Source organism: Periplaneta americana, chromosome 6 (assembly GCF_040183065.1).
Source record: "Periplaneta americana isolate PAMFEO1 chromosome 6, P.americana_PAMFEO1_priV1, whole genome shotgun sequence".
In the NCBI taxonomy this organism is placed as follows: Eukaryota; Metazoa; Arthropoda; class Insecta; order Blattodea; family Blattidae; genus Periplaneta; species Periplaneta americana.
The window spans coordinates 128,429,027-128,450,481 of NC_091122.1; the positions used below are offsets into that span (position 1 = coordinate 128,429,027).

The 21,455-nt window shown below is 36.7% G+C and overlaps 1 protein-coding gene across 1 annotated transcript; it reads right to left on the minus strand.

Annotated features, from left to right (window-relative positions):
* Positions 1-2,134: 2,134 nt before the first annotated feature.
* Positions 2,135-20,940, minus strand: LOC138702234 (kalirin-like). The gene is made up of 6 exons (XM_069829822.1): positions 20,198-20,940; positions 16,595-17,129; positions 13,268-13,409; positions 11,753-11,958; positions 6,756-6,951; positions 2,135-2,648 (listed from the first exon to the last, which is right to left on the minus strand). Exons 1-6 carry the CDS (start codon positions 20,922-20,924, stop codon positions 2,526-2,528), a joined length of 1,929 nt encoding a protein of 642 aa, XP_069685923.1. The 5' UTR covers positions 20,925-20,940; the 3' UTR covers positions 2,135-2,525.
* Between the last annotated feature and the right edge of the window lie 515 nt (positions 20,941-21,455).

Here is a 21,455-nt window from a genome sequence, read left to right on the forward strand (position 1 = left end):
TACAGACGTCATAAAGATATTGAAGGCATTCAATTGCTCATTCTGCACATTGATTTGTTCTGGGAATTCCCAGTCTTGATGGTTCTTCATTTCAGAACTTTTTTCACAGACTTCAATGCATTTTCATGAACCTGCAAGTTGCTACATAGCTTCTGATAATCAGCTGCATTGTATTTCGGTCAGCAAACCAATGGTCCGCCCATCTGTAAGAGATGAATCTACAAATTTCGAATAGTGAGTCTCTCCTCTCTGATAATGCCAAAAGAGCTAGTATTGCTCGGCAATTCCACTTTGCATTACTTAAATTAGGTATTTTCTGAAACTCCACTTGCGTAAGCCTCCTAGTTTCTTCAAAAAAGCGGAAGTTCTAAGTTCTAGAAAGTTCCAGAATGTTCCTCAAAGCTCTAGAAGATTTTACAATCCAGAAACTTGTAGAAACATCCTGAATGTTCCAGAAAGTTCAAGCACGTTCAAGAAAGTTCTAGAAGCTCCAGAAAATCATGGTGCCACTACTTGCTTACAATACTTATATAAGATTTTAGAAAATTCGTGTTGGGGGTGAATATTTTTTATAACTAAACAGAATTAAAAACTTTTTTATTATTTTTTAGCAAAAGTTCATCGATTTATGATGCAGGAAATCAATTATTTTGCAAAAAGTAAAAAAGTCACAACCCTAAAATATATAGGCTATACTGTATATAATTTTATTGTTTAAATCAGAGCCTGTTTCACGCCACTTCTTAACTTGATGCTGGTCGCTATATCAGCATTTTTCAAAGTATCAAATTCAAATGACAATCACACTAAAATGGAAATGGTTGAAAATTTGTCCCTCTCTCTAGCTGACTTCATAGGTGTTCACTATTACCCGCTTGAATATGTGTTTTTTAACATACATGGTATTCTGTAGGGTAATTATTTGTCAGACAAGTACCGGTAGCTCAGTTATTGGAATAATTTCTGACATGTTTTGTAATGTCAATGGATCTTTAATACTATTCGGATTTATCATTTAAAGTTCCTATACCTTTTCTTGAATACAAACATTCTGCCAGACAACTTACCCTTTTCTAAAATAAAATAAAAACACGTACTTTGCAGTACAAAAGTCAATTTAACATAATAAGGCCAGGAAGTATTAAAGCACCTATGGATATTCCTTTCAAAGAAACTATACATTCTGATACATCAAAAGAAAGCCCCAAGTCGTAAGAAAACACGTTAAAAGTTATAATAGAAACAATCCAATATGACTCTACCCTCAGCAAAATGTCGGGTATGAGACCACCCAAATGATGACACTGTAGGCTATATAACAACCTTTTTCGAATGAAACAAGTCAAGGACATATTAAAACGGTCGTGTAGCTTCTGGAAAACACAGCCAAAATTTGTGCAAACATTTCATGTGTGATTTTTTTTTTTTCCAAGAGATCTCCACAAAGAATATTCGTTGCTCATCTTGTTGTGAGAACAACAACAAAAATGACATAACATCTGCTGGGAGGTGCTTCAACATCCACCCTACAGCCCAGATCTCGCTCTCTAATCAATGCGGGTGGAATTCCCAAGCAGGGAGGTTATAAACTGCTTTTTTGATAACTACTTTACATCTGTAAACGTGTTTATGCATCTCACTGAAAAAGGAATTTGCGCTACTGGAACTTTACAGGAAAATAGAACTGAAAACTATTCTTTCATAACTAAATCAGAATTAAAAAATGACAATTGTTTGGTAATTTTAATACAGTTTTATCTATCTGTAGACTGATGCCTCCTTGCTTATAATTCTTAATAAATCCTCTAGTGAGCAAGCAAGCAAGCAAGCGAGCACATTAGCATGGTCATGTCTTGTTTGCCACACTCTATACAATCTTTGCTGGAATTTAATTTCATGAAAACATTTTCAATATCAGATTCCAACCATCTATATTATCGGCTTTACTACACTTTTTTATCATTATTTTACAGGCATTAGTAAACATAATACAACTCTTAACCTTTCCAATTATCCAGAGAGATTTTACTTTCAATATATTACACAATTTACTGTATAGTCTAATGGAAAAAATGTTACTTAATTTTTAATATTATGGTTGGTATTTAAGACCATAATATATCGTCAATGGCATTGCAAGGGTTGGTAACTTTCAAGCAATAGTAAAATATTTTTAATTCAAGCCTCCATTCGGCTCACTTGTTAATGTATAATGCTTTGCGTATAAACAATTAAAATAAAAACTCAGGAAAGTATAATTTACATAGCTTCTGTAACATAAAGCCTTAATTTAACTATACAGATCTTGTCTTTCATTAGTTGATGTCCAGTCCTATGACATGCCAACAGAATGCTGATCTTGCAGTTTTATTTACCATTTATGTTGTCTAGTATCTAAGAAACTTCACTATCTTAACGCATTAATACAAACACAACCTTGAGCAATATCTTTGTTGCCTGTGTTCTGTCTTGTACACTGACTCACGGATCATATTCGGACAACAATGGAGGTCTGCCTAACAGAATCACGTGTCTGGAATACTGAGAGTGTGGCGAGAATTCGGAGTGAACAGAGGTCGTGCAAGTGACTGTCTTCTCTCCACAAAAGCTGCGAGTCGGGATGATGGAATGCAGCATGTCTTCTGCACCTGCATAAAAACAAATTATAAAAATGTATACTATGCAAATCTAGTCTTTCAGGTGAAGCTCCCTGTAAAGCAGATTTGAATAATTTCAAGGAAAAATTGTTCCGGGGCCGGGTATCGATCCCGGGACCTCTGGTTGAACGTATCAGCGCTCTGCCAACTGAGCTACCGGGGAACTCCACCCGACACCGTCTCAACTTTTCCCTTTATATCCACACAACTTGCGTGGGCTGACGAAACGCCAGAGACCCACATCGAGTGCACACAAACTCTGTGTGACTTGGAATTATGGTTTTCTGTTAACGTACACAGTGACGTATATATTATGCAAATTTAGTCTTTCAGGTGAAGCTCCCTGTAAGGCAGATTTGAATAATTTCAAGGAAACATTGTTCCGGGGCCGGGTATCGATCCCGGGACCTCTGGTTGAACGTACCAGCGCTCTGCCAACTGAGCTACCCGGGAACTCCACCCGACACCGTCTCAACTTTTCCCTTTATATCCACACAACTCGCGTGGGCTGACAAAACGCCAGAGACCCACATCGAGTGCACACAAACTCTGTGTGACTTGGAATTGTGGTTTTCTGTTAACATACACAGTGACGTATATATTATGCAAATCTAGTCTTTCAGGTGAAGCTCCCTGTAAAGCAAATTTGAATAATTTCAAGGAAAAATTGTTCCGGGGCCGGGTATTGATCCCGGGACCTCTGGTTGAACGTACCAGCGCTCTGCCAACTGAGCTACCCAGGAACCACAATTCCAAGTCACACAGAGTTAGTGTGCACTCGATGTGGGTCTCTGGCATTTCGTCAGCCCACGCGAGTTGTGTGGATATAAAGGGAAAAGTTGAGACGGTGTCGGGTGGAGTTCCCGGGTAGCTTAGTTGGCAGAGTGCTGGTACGTTCAACCAGAGGTCCCGGGATCGATACCCGGCCCCGGAACAATTTTTCCTTGAAATTATTCAACATGTATACAGCACACCAGGAATATCATTTCAGTCTTTGCTTTGGGCAGAGAGGACAAGATTTTTAAGTGACCTTATAGGTATTAAACATTACCCTTTTTTTAAAGACAGTATTTATAAAAGTGCTGAATTTAGTGTTGTCAGAGCAGGAACGTATATATAGGTACCGGTAATTAAGGGAAACTCTTTTCTGAAATTACAACCTTTAATAATGACGATTAATGTATTCAATTACTTGAGATTATTTTAAAATCTTAATGAAGTGTGTCACAGGACTAATTTTAAGTTGAAAAGCTTGAACAATAGCTAGAATACTGTAACCACTATAACTTATAACTAGGGGGCGGATGTTGATGACCTAAAAATCTACTTAAAATGACCATTAAAATGCCCTTAAAGTAATGGAAAAATGACATGAAATTAAAAGAAAATGATATTTAAATATTAGTCACCGTACTTGCATCACAACTTCTTAAAAATTAGTCACCTTGTTTCAATAACTGCTCTGCAAATCTCGAAGAGAGGAGGCAACTTCCTGGAATTTGGCTAAGATAAAGGAAAAGAACATGCAACAAAATGAAGGTTTTAAGGAAAAACTATAGATTTTAATGAGGGTTTACAATGTGTTTCAATCAGGGGTGGTCCATGTCAGTGCCTTCATTCTCCGTCTCCTCCTCCTTCTGTTCTTCACTTTTGTTACCAGATCTTCCAGATGAGGGAGTGTGAATGACAAAACAAATTGTGGGTGCAGCTTGCATTCTCCCCTTCCAAACAAACTAATTCTGAAGACATCCTCATACCAACAAAAGAACAGTAGCGGTCAAAGCCCTCACTCAAATTAAGCTATTGTCAAGCATTTTATATTACTTCCATTGCGTGAGATGAAGCCTTCAGCGGTATGAGGAATGGTCTTTACAGTTTGTTTGAAATTATAAACTCAAACTTCACTGCTATTCACTTATTCAGTAGGTAATTATTACAGACTTATTTGCTTAGAAAAAGATTTAACAGACCTATCAGTAAAGCAGAAAGTAAAATGCATTCCAAATGATCTAAAAGTTCTTCAAAGTATTAAAAATGACCAAAATATGCTGAAAAAAAATATAAAAATGACCTATTAGTTCAAAAACGTCGAAAAATGCAAAAAATGCAATATAAGAAATTAATTTTTTACATTGATATTAACACAGAAAGGATTTCTATATTAATATAATAGGCATCGTCCTAATGTGAAAAATAAGATGACTTTTCAACAACATTCGCCCCCTAACAGATGATGTAATTAATTTTGTTGATTCAAATCGCCCACTTGGAAAATAATTTAAATATACGCCTCTGTGTCAGAAGTGCCATAAGTACAACAATGTAGCTCACTGATACCATTCAGATCTTCCTTCTCTACTGGAAAAGTAAGTCCTAAACTTGTTTCCAATGCTAAATGATTCAGCAAAATTATTACCTCAAAACTTAAGTTATCAAATTTTCTGATGGCATAACATTTTCAATAGCAAATACGCCTATGTTAGCTGTAAAGGGAACCGCTCAGCTGACGTTGAATGCAGAACAATCATCACCAACTTTGCTTGCTCGGCGAACTCGTAGCGGAACTATAGCTTTACAGTAATGACATTTCATCTCATTTGTTCTATCACATACTATTAAACAATTTTACCTGACTTCGAGTTAAGATACACATCGACTCTAAAAATGTCAGATTTCTTCAAAATTTTAGTATACAATATTTTTGCCTCATCTGAAGCTCATTTCTTCTAGTTTTCAAAAATATACATATAACTTGTATCCTTTATCTCAATAATTTTATAATTATTTTGACATTTATAATACAAACACACTATACTTTCTATACCTTACGCCATCTTCATGTTTTCTATTCCACATTTTCCGACATTTATTATCCTTCCGATGGACAAAAAATAGACTTCCAATTGGGCAAAAGACTTCATTGAGGTACCAAATTGAAGCTTAAACATGTGGCTATGTTGTAAACTAAAATTATTATTTTCAATCGATTATAAATATTTTATCCCAAAAATATACAAATATACATATATTTTTTTCTAAAGTGCTTATATAATGTGGTCCAAGATAAATAAATAATTTTAGTATGAAACAATCTCCATATGTAGGGGATCATTTGGGCGAAAGAAGTTTTACCCTAGGTTAATTTCTAAAGGAGTTAGGTGATCCAAAATTTTATCAATTTCATTCCAAAAAAAAATTGTTCTTTGGGCCCCCAAATTCAATTTTCAAGTTTGAATTATATAAATTGTTTAGATTACTCCCAAGGATCATGTCATCAAAATTGTTGTTGTTTTCTAATGCCAGGCATTTGACAATGAAGTCATCTGACCTCTTGCACTCAAATATTTTTCAAAGATATTATCATGACCAGCCACTGAAGCACAGATTTTGAGATGTTCCGAATCCATTTCTTGGTTTGAGTTGCACAATGGACAGTTAGGGGACTGATATATTCCAATTCTATGCAGGTTTTTGGCCAAACAATCATGGCCTGTTGCCAATCTAAATGCAGCTACAGACGATTTTCGTGGTAAATCAGGAATTAAATGTGGATTTTGATGCAGAGAGTTCCATTTTTTCCCTTGGGATTGTGTTATTAAATTTTGTTTGTTGAAGTCTAAGTATGTAGATTTAATAAATCTTTTCACAGAGTAATACGTAGATTTAGTAACAGGTCTGTAAGTAGCAAAGTTTGAAAGATATTAAGGAAGAAATATGGATTTTTATCCTAAGATAAATATTTTACACCTGGGTATGAAATATCTTTCGAGATACCGAAAAATTCAATCGATTTGGAAGTTCGACTGTACTTATAGTAACAAAACTAACAACTTGAAAAGCTATGATATACAAGACTGAATATTTGCAGGATAACCCTCTTTTCTGCCATATCACAATTTCCTACTTCTAAAGTAGGATCCCATTTACAAATAACAAATCATCATCAGAATAACGGATGGGCCAACCATAAATGCATCAACTCACTACTATGGATGAATCAGATGTTTAAAATGTACAAATTGATCAGGCAACCTCATTAAACTTGTTGCAAAATTAAAATGCCTTTGAAATATAACACTGTATATGAATATGACTTACATCTTTAAACCAATGAGAATCCAGACATTCCTTTGGAGTCAGCCTTTGAGAGCATGTAGCAACCAGGAGACAACTGATCAAGTCTTTTCCTTCGTTTGAGATGTCAGAGAAATATTCATCCGGAAAGCAGAAGTCACACTTCAAAATGTTGGCTGTTGTTTCCTCCATAGAATCATCCAAGAAAGGAGAAATGCCACTGCAACAGTATCACCGTGTAAATACATGAAGAATATTTCTGATTATTTCTCATCAACTTCAAGTAGTATTAGACATTAAATGATATGCAATAGATATCCTGGTACTTTCTGTAAAAGTGATAATGGCGTTAATGTAGGGGAGAGTCAGGTAGTATCGGACAGTGCGTTTCTTTCATCTACCACCATATGGTAGTACCTGAATGACATGGTTACGTTTCTCTATGCGACATCACAGAAACGTAACCATGTCAATCAGGTACTATCATCGTGTGGTAGATGAAAGAAACTCACTGTCCGATATTACCCGATGTCCGATACTACCCGACTCTCCCCTATTGCAGGAAAACAGCAAAATGACGGCAGAGAAAATGGGAATATCCACAAAAAGTCTTTTAAGACCGTCTTTATCTATTATTTCCATTTAGATTTCCTGATTTAAACTCGGGGTCTTTGGAGCAGAACGCTGATGTTACAGTATTATTGTGATGTACCGAAGTACATATGATATTTCCGTGCAGGAATTCTGCGTTACCATATGATGAAGGAGGAGTGGAGTGGAGAAAAATTCTCTCCAGCACTGGGATTCCAACCCGGGTTTTCAGCAGATTCAGCATGTAGAGCTGAAAACCCGGGTTCAAGTGGTGCTGGAGAGAATTTTTCTCCCATCCTTCACCATATGGTAATGCAGAATTCCTGCACGGAAATATCATATATACTTCAGTACATCACAATAATATGATATGCGTAAATAATGGCTGCGTTCAGCTGGGACAGCGCTGCAGTAGCGCTGAAATAGCGACAGCACTGAACACCTTGCTGGCCGACAGAGCTGAAATAGCGGCCGCCATTTTTCGTAGCAAAATTTTTTTCTCTGCAAGCCTGCTGCTAGCCAGCGAAAGTGGAGGGGGTAGACATTAACCAATGGTGCCGGAGTAGACAGAACAATGGCGTGTTTCTTTGTAAACACAGCGGACATTTTGCATCCTGGTCATTCAGCCACTAACAGCTGCTGTAACTCAGCAAAAATGAATTGCTACCCCAGTGCTGTCCTGGCTGAACGCAGCCAATCACTTAGTGATTTAAGATGGTGCTCATTCCGTCGGATCCCGGCCACTTAGTCACTCGTAATGAGTGCACCTCTGCACATAGTGTGTTGGACATTGTTACACTGTCACACATCTGTGACACAGTACATGAGGGTTGGCCACTAAAGGGAAACTAAGAGGTGGAACTTTAACTGAGAGGATTCAATCCGGGATCGGAAATGGAATCCGGTGTGGCTTAGTGGATAAAGCGTCAGCACGTAGAGCTGAAAACCCGGGTTCGAGTCCCAGTGCTGGAGAGAATTTTTCTCCTTTCCACCCATCCTTCATAATATGATGTCACAATAGTTTAGGTAATGATATGACTGTACTGTAACGAATTATTGATAACTTATTACAACTGATCTGGAGTTCTTAGGTCACTTCTTCCACTGTCATTAACAACACATCCCATGCCAAAATTGAACAACAGGTATGAATATTTTTGTGGCTATATCAATATACTACGTGAGAAAAAATACGAAGTTCACTTACTAAGTCATGCAACCATTTTTTTTTTTTTGCAGGCAAATGTGTTGTTTACAAACATTTAATAATATATACAGAGTGTCCCATTTATCCTGTGTACCTATTATAACTTTTTTGTTTGGATAGGTATTGGAATTTTTGTTTTTGAGAGTTATGTTAGAACGAGGGGCTAACATGAGTGTAGGGATTTGGTGCATGTAACTACATTATGTTACAAGATACACGTGACGTCATCAATATTTCAAATAGCACTACATACTTTAATCATGTTACATTGATTACACACATTAAGACGAGTTCAAAAATGTATCACAATGTTACCTTTCCAATCAATAACAACAAAATGCAAAATGAATGACATCAGAATGTGCCGTTTGTTGTGATGCCCCATTCATCTTGTGTATTACCTTACAAAACACGAAAGACGACTGACGTCCGTACGAGTTGTGTGTTGTGTGTTTGCTGTCTTAACATGTAAACAAATCACAATTGGGGACGCCACAATCCACGTACAGTGGTTTGCACGTTCTCCGGACCTGTCGCCACTCGACTTCTTCCTGTGGGGAACTGTAAAGGACAGTGTGCACCAGAACATTCTGACAACACCAGACAACATGCAGCAACACATTCGACAGGCCTGTGTGTCCATTCAGCCAGCAACATGCCAGGCAGTCATACGGTCTTTTGGGGAACGCCTTCGAATGTGCATTAATGTGAATGGTCACCATTTGAAACATCTTCTGTGACTCAAAGCATAACATTATCACATTGGAAGTACGTTTTGTTTCGTTTTGTTGTTGTTATTGATCAGGAAGGTGACATTGTGATACATTTTTGAACTCGCCTTAATGTGTGTAATCAATGTAACATGATTAAAGTATGTAGTGCTATTTAAAAAATTGATGATGTCACGTGTATCTTGTACCATAATGCAGTTACATGCACCAAATCTCCACACTCATGTTAGCCCCTCATTCTAACATAACGCTCAAAAACAAAAATTCCAATACCTATTCAAACAAAAATGTTATAATAGGTGCAGAAGATAAATGGGACATCCTCTATATGAACTTACTTACTGGCTTATAAGGAACCCGGAGGTTCATTGCCGCCCTCACATAAGCCCGCCATTGGTCCCTATCCTGAGCAAGATTAATCTAGTCTCTACCATCATATCCCACCTCCCTCAAATCCATTTTAACATTATCTTCCCATCTACGTCTCGGCCTCCCCAAAGGTCTTTTTCCCTCCGGCCTCCCAACTAACACTCTATATGCATTTCTGGATTCGTCCATACGTGCTACATGTCTTGCCCATCTCAAACATCTGGATTTTATGTTCCTAATTATGTCAGGTGAAGTATACAATGCATGCAGCTCTGCGTTGTGTAACTTTCTCCATTCTCCTGTAACTTCATCCCTCTTAGCCCCAAATATTTTTCTAAGAACCTTATTCTCACACACCCTTAATCTCTATTCCCCTCTCAAAGTGAGAGTCCAAGTTTCACAACCATATAGAACAACCGGTAATATAACTGTTTTATAAATTCTAACTTTCAGATTTTTTGACAGAAGACTAGATGACAAAAGCTTCTCAACCGAATAATAACAGGCATTTCCCATATTTATTCTGCGTTTAATTTCCTCCCGAGTGTCATTTGTATTTGTTACTGTTGCTCCAAGATATTTGAATTTTTCCACCTCTTCGAAGGATAAATCTCCAATTTTTATAGTTCCATTTCGTACAATATTCTGGTCACGAGACATAATCATATACTTAGTCTTTTCGGGATTTACTTCCAACCCTATCGCTTTACTTGCTTCAACTAGAATTTCGGCGTTTTCCCTAATCGTTTGTGGATTTTCTCCTAACATATTCACGTCATCCGCAAAGACAAGAAGCTGATGTAACCTGTTCAATTCCTAACCTTCTGTGTTATCCTGAACTTTCCTAATGGAATATTCTAGAGCGAAGTTAAAAAGTAATGGTGATAGTGCATCTCCCTGCTTTAGCCTGCAGTGAATTGGAAAAGCATCAGATAGAAACTTGCCTATACGGACTCTGCTGTAAGTTTCACTAAGACACATTTTAATTAATCGAACTAGTTTCTTGGAATACCAAATTCAATAAGAATATTAAATAAAACTTCTCTCTTAACCAAGTCATACGCCGTTTTGAATTCTATGAATAACTGATGTACTGTACCCTTATACTCCCATTTTTTCTCCAATATCTGTCGAATACAAAAAATCTGATCAATAGTATGAAAATACACTATGTATTTTACCAATAATGTCTGTTACATGGGTTACTCGGGAAGTATTGTAGACAATAGAGAAGAATAAAAATAAAAAAAAATAAATAAAAAATAATCTACTGTAATAATGTTGAGCACAATAGTCTGCACGCACATTAACACATTAAGAATCTTCGCAGTAACCACCAAGACAATCAATCTACCGTTCACTGCCAATGATGAGAAAGACGACGAATACCATCAGCTGCTCCACTGTCCTATCTGGTAATCTTTTGTCACACTGCGTTGCCGATGTCTTATGTAAGGAAGCATCTCTCACCCAATGGAGATTTCAATTTCGGTATCACATCGCTCTCCAACAGCAAACATCTTCTACGAGTAATGCTTAACTTTCCCTGGCGTTTTGACTGTGAAGCACTGCTATTTTTATGTACACATGTTGTACTAGCCAACTGACATCCATACTTGACAACGGTTAAAAACCAACTCATTTTCGTGCATTCCTCCCACTTCCGCCCTTGAACATCTACATCATCTAGCAGCATCAGTAAGTACCATACATCTCAATGTCAATGCTGCATATCAAAAAATTTTGATCACAGTCTAGGATTCCACTGAAAAAAATTGTTGCTATGACTTTTAAGTATACAAAAAATTTAGGAGCAAAAAAAGGATACCGTAAAAATTATTTTGAAAATAAAACCAAGGAGTCTAAGATGCTTCGTTACCATGTTACATACATCATCTTCAGAGCTGCAACTGTGAAGTGTTTGCAGCTTGTCAAAGCAGACAAAACTCATTGGCACAAACATTGTCTTAAGGATACACTAGATTCGTTTTCAACACTAAAAAACTGTATGTGGTTCAGGAAAACTCTCTACAAATTCTCATGCATATGTGCCTTCCAAAGGCTGCCAGTTTGAGTAACAGGCAGGTCATGTGTTAAGTTCAGACGTTGTAGCTAACACTCACCTGAGAAAGGCATAGAGGAAGACACCCACGCTCCACATATCTGTCTGGCAGCTCACAGGCTGTCCAAGAACCATTTCCGGAGCAGCAAACTCCAGATTTGAAGGTGGAAGAACTTCCAGATTCCTCGTTACACTGACGGCATCTCCAAGATCAACCAGTTTGAGCACAGAACCACTTCCTGATAAATCCACCATCACATTTTCAGGCTGGGAAATAAAAGATGTTCCAGTGTCATTCATAAAATAAGGACTATTAAAATGAATTTTAATTACCACGGACACTATGTATTAGATATTGTGATAGATAGGATAATGTACTGCAGAATTTCTACTTGGTACTGAAGTTTATATCAATTTATTTGAAATGAATGTAAGGTATGGTGGAGGGATGTCTTTTAAGGCTAACATTCTGTTTACTCTCATGTGAAGTTTGAAAATGGCGACAAATCAAGACAAAACTAGTTACTTAGGTAAAGTACCGTATAAAGTTTCGTAACCTTCTCAGTCCTGAGAGTATAGTATACTATACCATACTTCATACATGTTTATCACATAAGATGTATGTGCAGAAACCCAAAGTATCGTAAATATATACCTGCATTTGTGCCCTACCTGTAACCTGCAGAATTTTTCCATCATTTTTCCTCATGTCAGTGATTTTTTCTTGAAGTTTAGAATTATATTGAACTTTAAAAATAAAAGAAAAAATGTCTCAGGACTCTGGAGAATAAGTCAACACAGTGGAGTGCAAAAGTTATTGATTTAACAAGTTTTAATTATCATTAGTGTTATAATATATAAAAGTGTGTGAATCAAATTATGTTATAACCTCAAAATATATTTCATGTTTACTTTTGCGTTTATCTGTTACATGGTATATCACCAATCTACCATAAACTTCATCTTTAAACTTTATCCTACTATATGTAAAAAAAGTGCTCTTTCTTTTTCTTGCTGCTATTTAATTTTTTTTTTTCTTTTTCCGTTTCTTGCTTTAAGTTTACTCTCTCTCTTTTTTTTTTTCTTTTAATGCAATCTAGTCTTACGTACAGTAGCCTACCTTTGACTGGTCTGAGTGTTTGATTTTTATTTACACATTAACCATAATTCTGTTTATGAAAAATTTCCATACCATAATTTCAATATCTTCAATAAATTTTCTTCAGAAGAGTTTTTCATGCTTACATTCACAACAGGAATTTTAAAAACTTATTTCCCCTCTAATTTCTGTATCGTTCATAACTCCATTATTCAAATGAGGGAGTCAGAAGATATTTCTAAAAAAAAAAATAGCTAAGTGCATCCAGGGTAAACTAAAGCATAACAATTTTTAGTGGCACTTGGCTATATCTTTTAATGATATCACACATTAAAATTTAAAATTATTGAAACTTTACGGAATTTACGAAAATTTAAACATTTTTATTACATTTTCTCAGAAGTTACGTTAAGTCCCCTTTGTTTCTGACCCCTTCAAATATATTCCTGTAGCTTGAAATAGTCTTTTCTTCGTTACCTTGACATCCAGATAAGCTATTCCCTGACAGTGCAAGTACTCCAGTGCCGAAATCAGCTGCCTCATATAGTGACACACTGTGGCTTCCAAATACTCGTCACTTTGCTTGCAGATGAAGGAGAAAAGCAATGGTCCGTTCACCCTGCAATAACATAGGATTTCAAAGTATATGGAGAAACAAGAACAGTTAAACTCATTATGTATCACATGCTCTTTGACTTAAAAATTTTACTTACGTATTACAAGAAGTTAAGTGTTTTCTAAATGCCACAAACTTACACATAATGAACCGTAAATCATGACATTAATTTCAGAGAGTTAATCTTTGAGATATCTCAAACACGAAAGTTCAATACAATTTTGTTCGATTTTGCTTACATTTCGAGAAAAAAATATTTCAAATTAAATGTTTAGTAGAGTTTTGGAAACACTATTGACTAAATTCCCGATATTCTCAGTCAATTTACGAGGCAGTGAATTCTGATAATGAAAGTTTGATCGAATTTTCGTTTTCCCCCTTAAATTTGCAGAAATTTGATCCGAACAAATGTAAATTTTTGTTCCTCAGATTACAATAGCGAACAACAAGAATTTTGCTCCGACTTAAAACAATGTGTCCCTTATGGTTTTGTGAGCGCTGAATCCGAATATGCATCTCTTTACTTCATATCACGTAAGTTTTTTAAGATATATTATGATTTCACTTTTCGATAAGCGCTCTTCCAGGAAACATCTGGCACAGGTTGGAGGTTGTAAACCAAAACGAAAGCTAATGCATATTATGAGTTTATGACCTATTGCCTGTTTCTTATGGTTGTTGACATGTTATTTTGTACTTCTAATACATAAACGGATATTGGTCCCTTCTACTCAGTAAATTTCATAACAGTTCAAAGTGAGGTCTACGCAATGAATAAACAAGGGTGTGGTTTTCAGTATTTAAAAGAAAAATTTACCAATTTGAGTGAAAGCAAATTAAAAGAGGGCATTTTCATCGATCCACAAATTCTCAAAGTTTTGACTGTTTCTTTGTTTGAGGAACAACTTTCAGTTACAGAAAAAATGGCATAGCGCACTTTCAAAGATATTTGCTCAAATTTCCTTGGAAATTCTAGGGCAGACAACTACATCGAATTTGTGGAAACTATGTTAAGTGCATATCAGAAAATGGGGCGTAATATGTCTCTCAAAAATAAACTTTTTACATTCTCATTTGGATTTCTTTCCTCCTAACCTTGGAGCTGTAAACGACCAGCATGGGGAAATATTTCATCAAGAAATATCTGAAATGGAAAGGCGATATAAAGGAAGATCGTCATCCAATATGCTTGCAGACCATTGTTGGTTCCTTTTAAAAGATAGCCCCAAGTCTAGTTATAAACGGAAGTCATCCACAAAATCTTTTTAATTGACAAGTTCAAATTCCGAGATTTTTCTCATTCTACATATAAAATATTTTTATTGTTGTTCTGTGTTTTGAGTTTTAAACTATGTAACATCATTTCTGTATCCAGTACACATTTTTCAAGTATTATGAAGCATTTTGAAACCCTAGTCTGTTGTAATTTTATCAGTAGCAGTGAAAAATAAAAAAATAAAAAGTTTTTTCATAAAAAGATTCAATTCACTTTCCCTGGGAAATGGTACGTGATGGGGGAATTTTGATTTTAAATTCCGATTTAGGGCACACATATTAGTAATATTCACTTATTTTTATTTCGGAGCAAGACAGAAAGTAAAAATTTATTGTTCAATAATTTTACATAATACAGATCTGCAACAACGCTGTAAAATGTTATTGCCTGGAGTCAACAGATACATATAGCTATATGTACGTTTGTTAGGGCTTACTTACTGGCTTTTAAGGAACCCGAAGGTTCATTGCTGCCCTCACATAAGCCCGCCATTGGTCCCTATCCTGAGCAAGATTAATCCAGTCTCTACCATCATATCCCACCTCCCTCAAATCCATTTTAATATTATCTTCCCATCTACGTCTCGGCCTCCCCAAAGGTCTTTTTCCCTCCGGCCTCTCAACTAACACTCCATATGCTTTTCTGGATTCACCCAACCATGCTACATGCCCTGCCCAACTCAAATGTCTGGATTTAATGTTCCTAATTATATCAGTTGAAGAATATAATGCGTGCAGATCTGCGTTGTGTAACTTTCTCCATTTTGCTGTAACCTCAGCCCTCTTAGCCCCAAATATTTTCCTAAGAACCTTATTCTCAAACACCCTTAATCTGTGTTCCTCTCTCAAAGTGAGAGTCCAAGTTTCACAGCCATACAGAACAACTGGTAATATAACTGTTTTATAAATTCTAACTTTCAGATTTTTTGACAGCAGACTAGATGACAAAAGCTTCTCAACCGAATAACAACAGGCATTTCCCATATTTATTCTGCGTTTAATTTCCTCCCGAGTGTCATTTATATTGTTACTGTTGCTCCAAGATATTTGAATTTTTCCACCTCTTCGAAGGATAAATCTCCAATTTTTATAGTTCCATTTCGTACAATATTCTGGTCACGAGATATAATCATATACTTAGTCTTTTCGGGATTTACTTCCAACCCTATCGCTTTACTTGCTTCAAGTAGAATTTCTGCGTTTTCCTTAATCGTTTGTCGATTTTCTCCTAACATAGATAAGAAGCTGATGTAACCCATTCAATTCTAATCCCAATGTGTTATCCTGAACTTTCCTAATGGCATATTCTAGAGCGAAGTTAAAAAGTAAAGGTGATAGTGCATCTCCCTGCTTTAGCCCACAGTGAATTGGAAAAGCATCAGATAGAAACTGGCCTATACGGACTCTGCTGTAGTTTCACTAAGACACATTTTAATTAATCGAACTAGTTTCTTGGGAATACCAAATTCAATAAGAATATTATATAAAACCTCTCTTAACCGAGTCATACGCCTTTTTGAAAGTTTGTTAGGGCTACTGAAATTTAAACAATCAATGCAAACATAATTAAGTTTAAAGACAGCTCTGGAAATATACTTTCTCTTATGTAAATTTACCGGTTAACTACTTCAAAAATTGAAGTGGGAAGGAACTATTTCTAATTGGTGGAAGAAAAATATTGCTTGCAGTTTCTATCTACACGATCAAAACGGAACAAAACCCACCAGTTTTTCCACCTATAATATTAATATCATTTGATTTCAAACTAGTAAGCACTGAAACCCGTTTCTGGCAAGCACGTGATTCCTCGCCTCTAAGGATGCAATGGTGGAAAACCAGTTGCATGCAGTGTGACTGCTGATAAAGGTCATACATACAAAATGGTGGCTCACGCTATATGTAGAGACACTCACAGCTCCATGACGATGGTGTCCAGGCCAGGCTGTGGGGCACCCTCAAACAATGCTAGAGCCCTCACTATGTTGCTGTGCTGGAGACGCGCCATTAGAGAATATTCTGCCTGTGTCACTTCAAGTGACTGTCGCTTTTCCACAACCTGCTTGATCGCCACCTCCTGTGCTGTTCCCCTATCTCTCGCCCGTTTCACAATCGAAAAGCGACCATGTCCCAATTCTTCCAGCTCGATGTACCGCCTGTGAAACTGGTCTTGCTGCCACGTATTGTTTTCTGGTTGTTCCTGCAGAGTGACGAGGGTAGAAGGAAGTCCTGAATTTATCCTGAAGCTATACTTCTCCCCGGGTTCTAGTCCTTCCACAACATTAGACAGGCCCTGTATAGGACCTCCTCCGACTGTTACCCACGATCCAGAGTCATGTTGGCAGCACTCCAATGAGTAGTGTCCACTGGGAACTCCATCCCACTGCACCAGTACACTTGAACCTGTGAGGGGTTGCACCGATGGCGTACCATTCACATTGTCTAACGAACCTGAAAAATGAAATTACCGGTACATTAACAAAACTGAACATCTACAATGACAATCAAGAACGAAGGTGGCTCAGTTTTGGGTATTTTTACGTGTGTAGCGTAGTGTGTGTCTGTGTGTGTATATTTATTTCATGTCACGTGACCATAAGTCAATCAGTTTTATTCAGTAGCCATATAAATTGTAGGCATATAATAAAATGTATACTTTCAAGCTAGTTCAACGCAATAAGTTTTGTGTTATACAGGGTGATTGACGAAGATTTACCGTCACGCTTATTTCCAAAGATATTCCGAGCAAAAAAGTCATATAAACATTTGTCTTAATCTCAATAATTTTAAAGTTACACTAATTTGAAGTTGTGTGTAAAATACCTTTATTACAAATAGAGACTGAACTATTCAGAAGTATCATTTCTTTAATTGGCTAGTGTTCTGAATAATACAGATATATTAATTTGTCCTACAGAATTGATCTGTAATATTGACACTTAATATTTGAGGAGAAAAATTCGACTTAATATGTGAGGAGAAAAATTCGGGAAACCTCACCAATAGCTAGCAGTGCATAATAACTGCGGATTCTCGGCCAACAAGTCACTCAGCTGAGTGCGCTCCTAGTATAATGGCAGTTGACATTGGATATATACGTCAACATACAACATATATATGCCTAACTTGGAGTCAGGCCACAAAAAGGGAAACATCATAGGAGGAAGGTTCGATCTGGTGCTGTGGATTGAATTCGGCGTAGCTCAGTGGTCAGAGCGCTTGGTACGTAGAACCAAGGACCCGGGTTCGATCTCCGGCGCTGGAGCGAATTTTTCTCCTCAAATATTTAGTTTTCTGAAGTTAAAAATGTGTTGTCAGTTGCTTTGTACAGATTTTGTTTTTCAATTTTTAACTAAAAATGACATCATTCTTACGCACTTATCACAAAAATTTTTACAAATCATACAACTTTAGGAACTTGTTTCTTTGCAGTTCAATTATGCATCCTAATGTACAGTCTTGAATAATTTACAAGAATGTTGTGATTTGTAATAATTGTTGTGATAAATGCGTACGAAAATGTAATTTTGTAGTTAAAAATCGAAAAAAAAAATTGTACGAAGCAACTATGGAATTCACAACACTTTTCTAGCTTTAGAATATTAACTAATTAAAGAAATGATAATCCTGAATAATTCATTCTTTATCTGTAATATTCTTTTACCCTTAAAACTCAAGGATAATGGTATTTTACAAATTTCAAATTAGTGTAACTCTGAAAATATTGAGATTAGGACAAATGTTTATATGATATTTTTTGCTCAGCATGTCTTCGGAAATAAGTTCCGTAAGGGATGGTAAATTCTCGTGAATCACCCATAAATAAGCCAGAAAAATAGTGCACAATATTTCAATATATTTAATACCATACATCCGACATAATTATATATCTTGCAATTTCTAAAACAAATTGGATCATGAAATCACATGACTGTGCATGTGCAAGAAGTTTTCTGAACTGGGTCACCTTCAAAGGTGACAATGTTATATAGGTCTAATACGAAAATACTGTATCAAATTTCACAATATTTCCTGTCTACCTCAGTTCATTAAGGATAAACTAAATCTAAATTGCCGATATAACAAACTACGAGTAAAATTAAGTTTGGTGGAACTTTAGTTAGGCGTTTTAGACATAGCAAGTTTTTTAACACATGACATATATGGAGAGTTAGTTCAAGTATTTATGGTTATATTTGTAAATGAAGAAGGAGGGATGTGGCGTCCCCATCGCCCAGTGGATTTTCTCATTGTAAGCAGCCACCCGAGTAATGGCGGGAAAACCATAGCAATAGAGTTTAGGAAGAAATGTCCAAACTGCGCCTCAATATTAGAGGATTTCTGTTAAAATCGGTTTTTGTCCTTGGAGGTACATGAATGTCGAATAGGTGTTACCAAGAAATACCAAGTTAAGAGATAATGGACTGAACATCTGTCAAAAAATCCAAAACCTACTAAAGGGAAAGGCGAAACCTGGCGCCTAAAAACGAGGCCCTTCGACTAAGGTATGGAACCCCAACAGAAGAGTCCCTGGTCCTCCAAGTTGGGGGTTGAGCGTACAATCCCATCCCGGAAAATTTTATTGTAGAGAAGCTCAAAGAGCATGATACCGGACGGACAAAATTATGATGATATAAAGCGCGGAAAAATGGTTGGGGACCAGAAATTGGTGGCAGGTCGCCAAAGATAGGTACGCCTGGAAATCAATTTTGAGGGAGGCTGTGGCCCACTTTGGGCTGTTAAGCCAATGATGATGATGATTTGTAAATGAATGTGTACAGTATAATTTCATTTCAAATACAAATCATTTCAAATAAGTATGTTCTCACTATGCAAGATTTACCATTCTCAAATCCAAATGTTTTTGTCCGACATTTTAATTTTTCGTAACTAAAATCCTCTATGACTACTCTACGAGCATCACTTTCAACTCTTAACAGAGATGACCAGGCAAGCTCCTGCAGGAAGTTTAGGGTTGTTAATGAATAATAATAATAATAATAATAATAATAATAATAATAATAATAATAATAATAATAAATTTAATTAATAATTATTATATTATTATTACTTCGGAATATGTATGATAAGACTTTCTTGTGTTAAATTTTAACGTACCTTGTTAACATGTTTCGACCTATTTTTGGTCATCTACAGAACTGGTCGTTGTTGGTCTTGGCGCCTCTTGTTTCCTGTGAGAGTGCGTTCTCAGTGTAGAGTCAAAGAGTGTATGTGTTTTGAAATTGAGTTGTGTGTTGAGAATATCGTTGGGGTGTGTTTTCGTGTGTCTGTATATTTCATATTGTTCTAGTGTGTTGAGTTTCTGGCTTTTTGGTTGGATGTGCAGTATTTCCATGTCTGTGTTGAAACTCAAATCGAGATGTATTAATATTATTATTATTATTATTATTATTATTATTATTATTATTATTATTATTATTATTATTATTATTATTTCGCAATGTCGTACATATAAGAACATAGCTCAGTAGTAAATAAGCTGAAGTAATATCACTAACCTGTGACACTAAGATTTGCAGAAGTCACAGCACTGCCAGCATCATTTGAAGCCAGACAGGAGTCTTCCCCGGAATCCGTAGGTTGACAATTTTCAATAATAAGAGTCAGAAATCCGTCTTCTAGCACACTGACAGAGTACCTCCCTCCACTTCTTATCACAGTCGAAACTCCTACTTCACCAATACATTTTCTCCACGCCACATTCACGTCCCCCACTTCGCACTGAGGGTGACACTGTAGTCTACACCGCAATTCCACTTTCTCACCGCATGGCACAATCACGTCACAAAGCCTCTCCCGAAATTCCGGAGCAGGAGAAGCACACTCTGGTATCAGTGAGTCACTTGCAGACTTGTTCGCTCCTCCAGTGACTGACAGCAGAGGTGAGCCCATGCCTCCGTCGAATGACCTCCTCTCTCCTCTTCTACCGCCTCCACTGAAGCTCGGCTTGCGAAATCGGAAGGACCAAGGCTTGCGAGGCAATGTAACATCGGTGCCCGGATGGTGATGGTGGTGGTGGTGGTGATGGTGATGATGAGACAAGATGTGGGCCGGTAGCCAGCCTTCTTCTCCATCACCTTCACCACCATGTCGACGAACAAGATAACCCCTTATTGGGGAAAATGTCACTATTTGAACGTTTTCACCTCTGCTGGCTGTCAGTTCGTCACCTCTGATTGCACGGAAGTCTGCTGCTACTTTTACTACAGAGCCAGGAGCCATCATGGGTAGTGCCAAGGATTCAACCTAAAAATACATATCGTACTTAATTCAATAAGAATATCACCATTATGGAGCAAATCTAAGAGTTATGGATAAATTTACAGCATATTCATTGACACTCACTTAAAAGAATGTAGCCTATTAAGAAAATATATATAAACATACATAACATAAATACAGCATGATTTAAAAGATATTTATGAAATGCTAGGTGATGAAATATAATGTTATTTGGAATGGAAATGTAAATAAACAAATACATTATTTGGAATAGTTTCTGAAATAATTACATTTTAAATATACAGTACTAACATGCGATACCATTTATCGTGTATAGCAACTACTTTTCTTTGCCTGTCTGTATGTCATGTTTACTCTGAAAGGGGTTATGTTTTGTAACACTTCCCTTTGATGTTCGAATCTACTATGGTCCGTCCCAGAAATCTGTGGGGTAGAAAGACGAAACAAGACCTCTGCGCAAGTGGTATGTGGGGGGGGGGGGGGCTACGGCCAATGACTGCTCTGGGGGAGGCA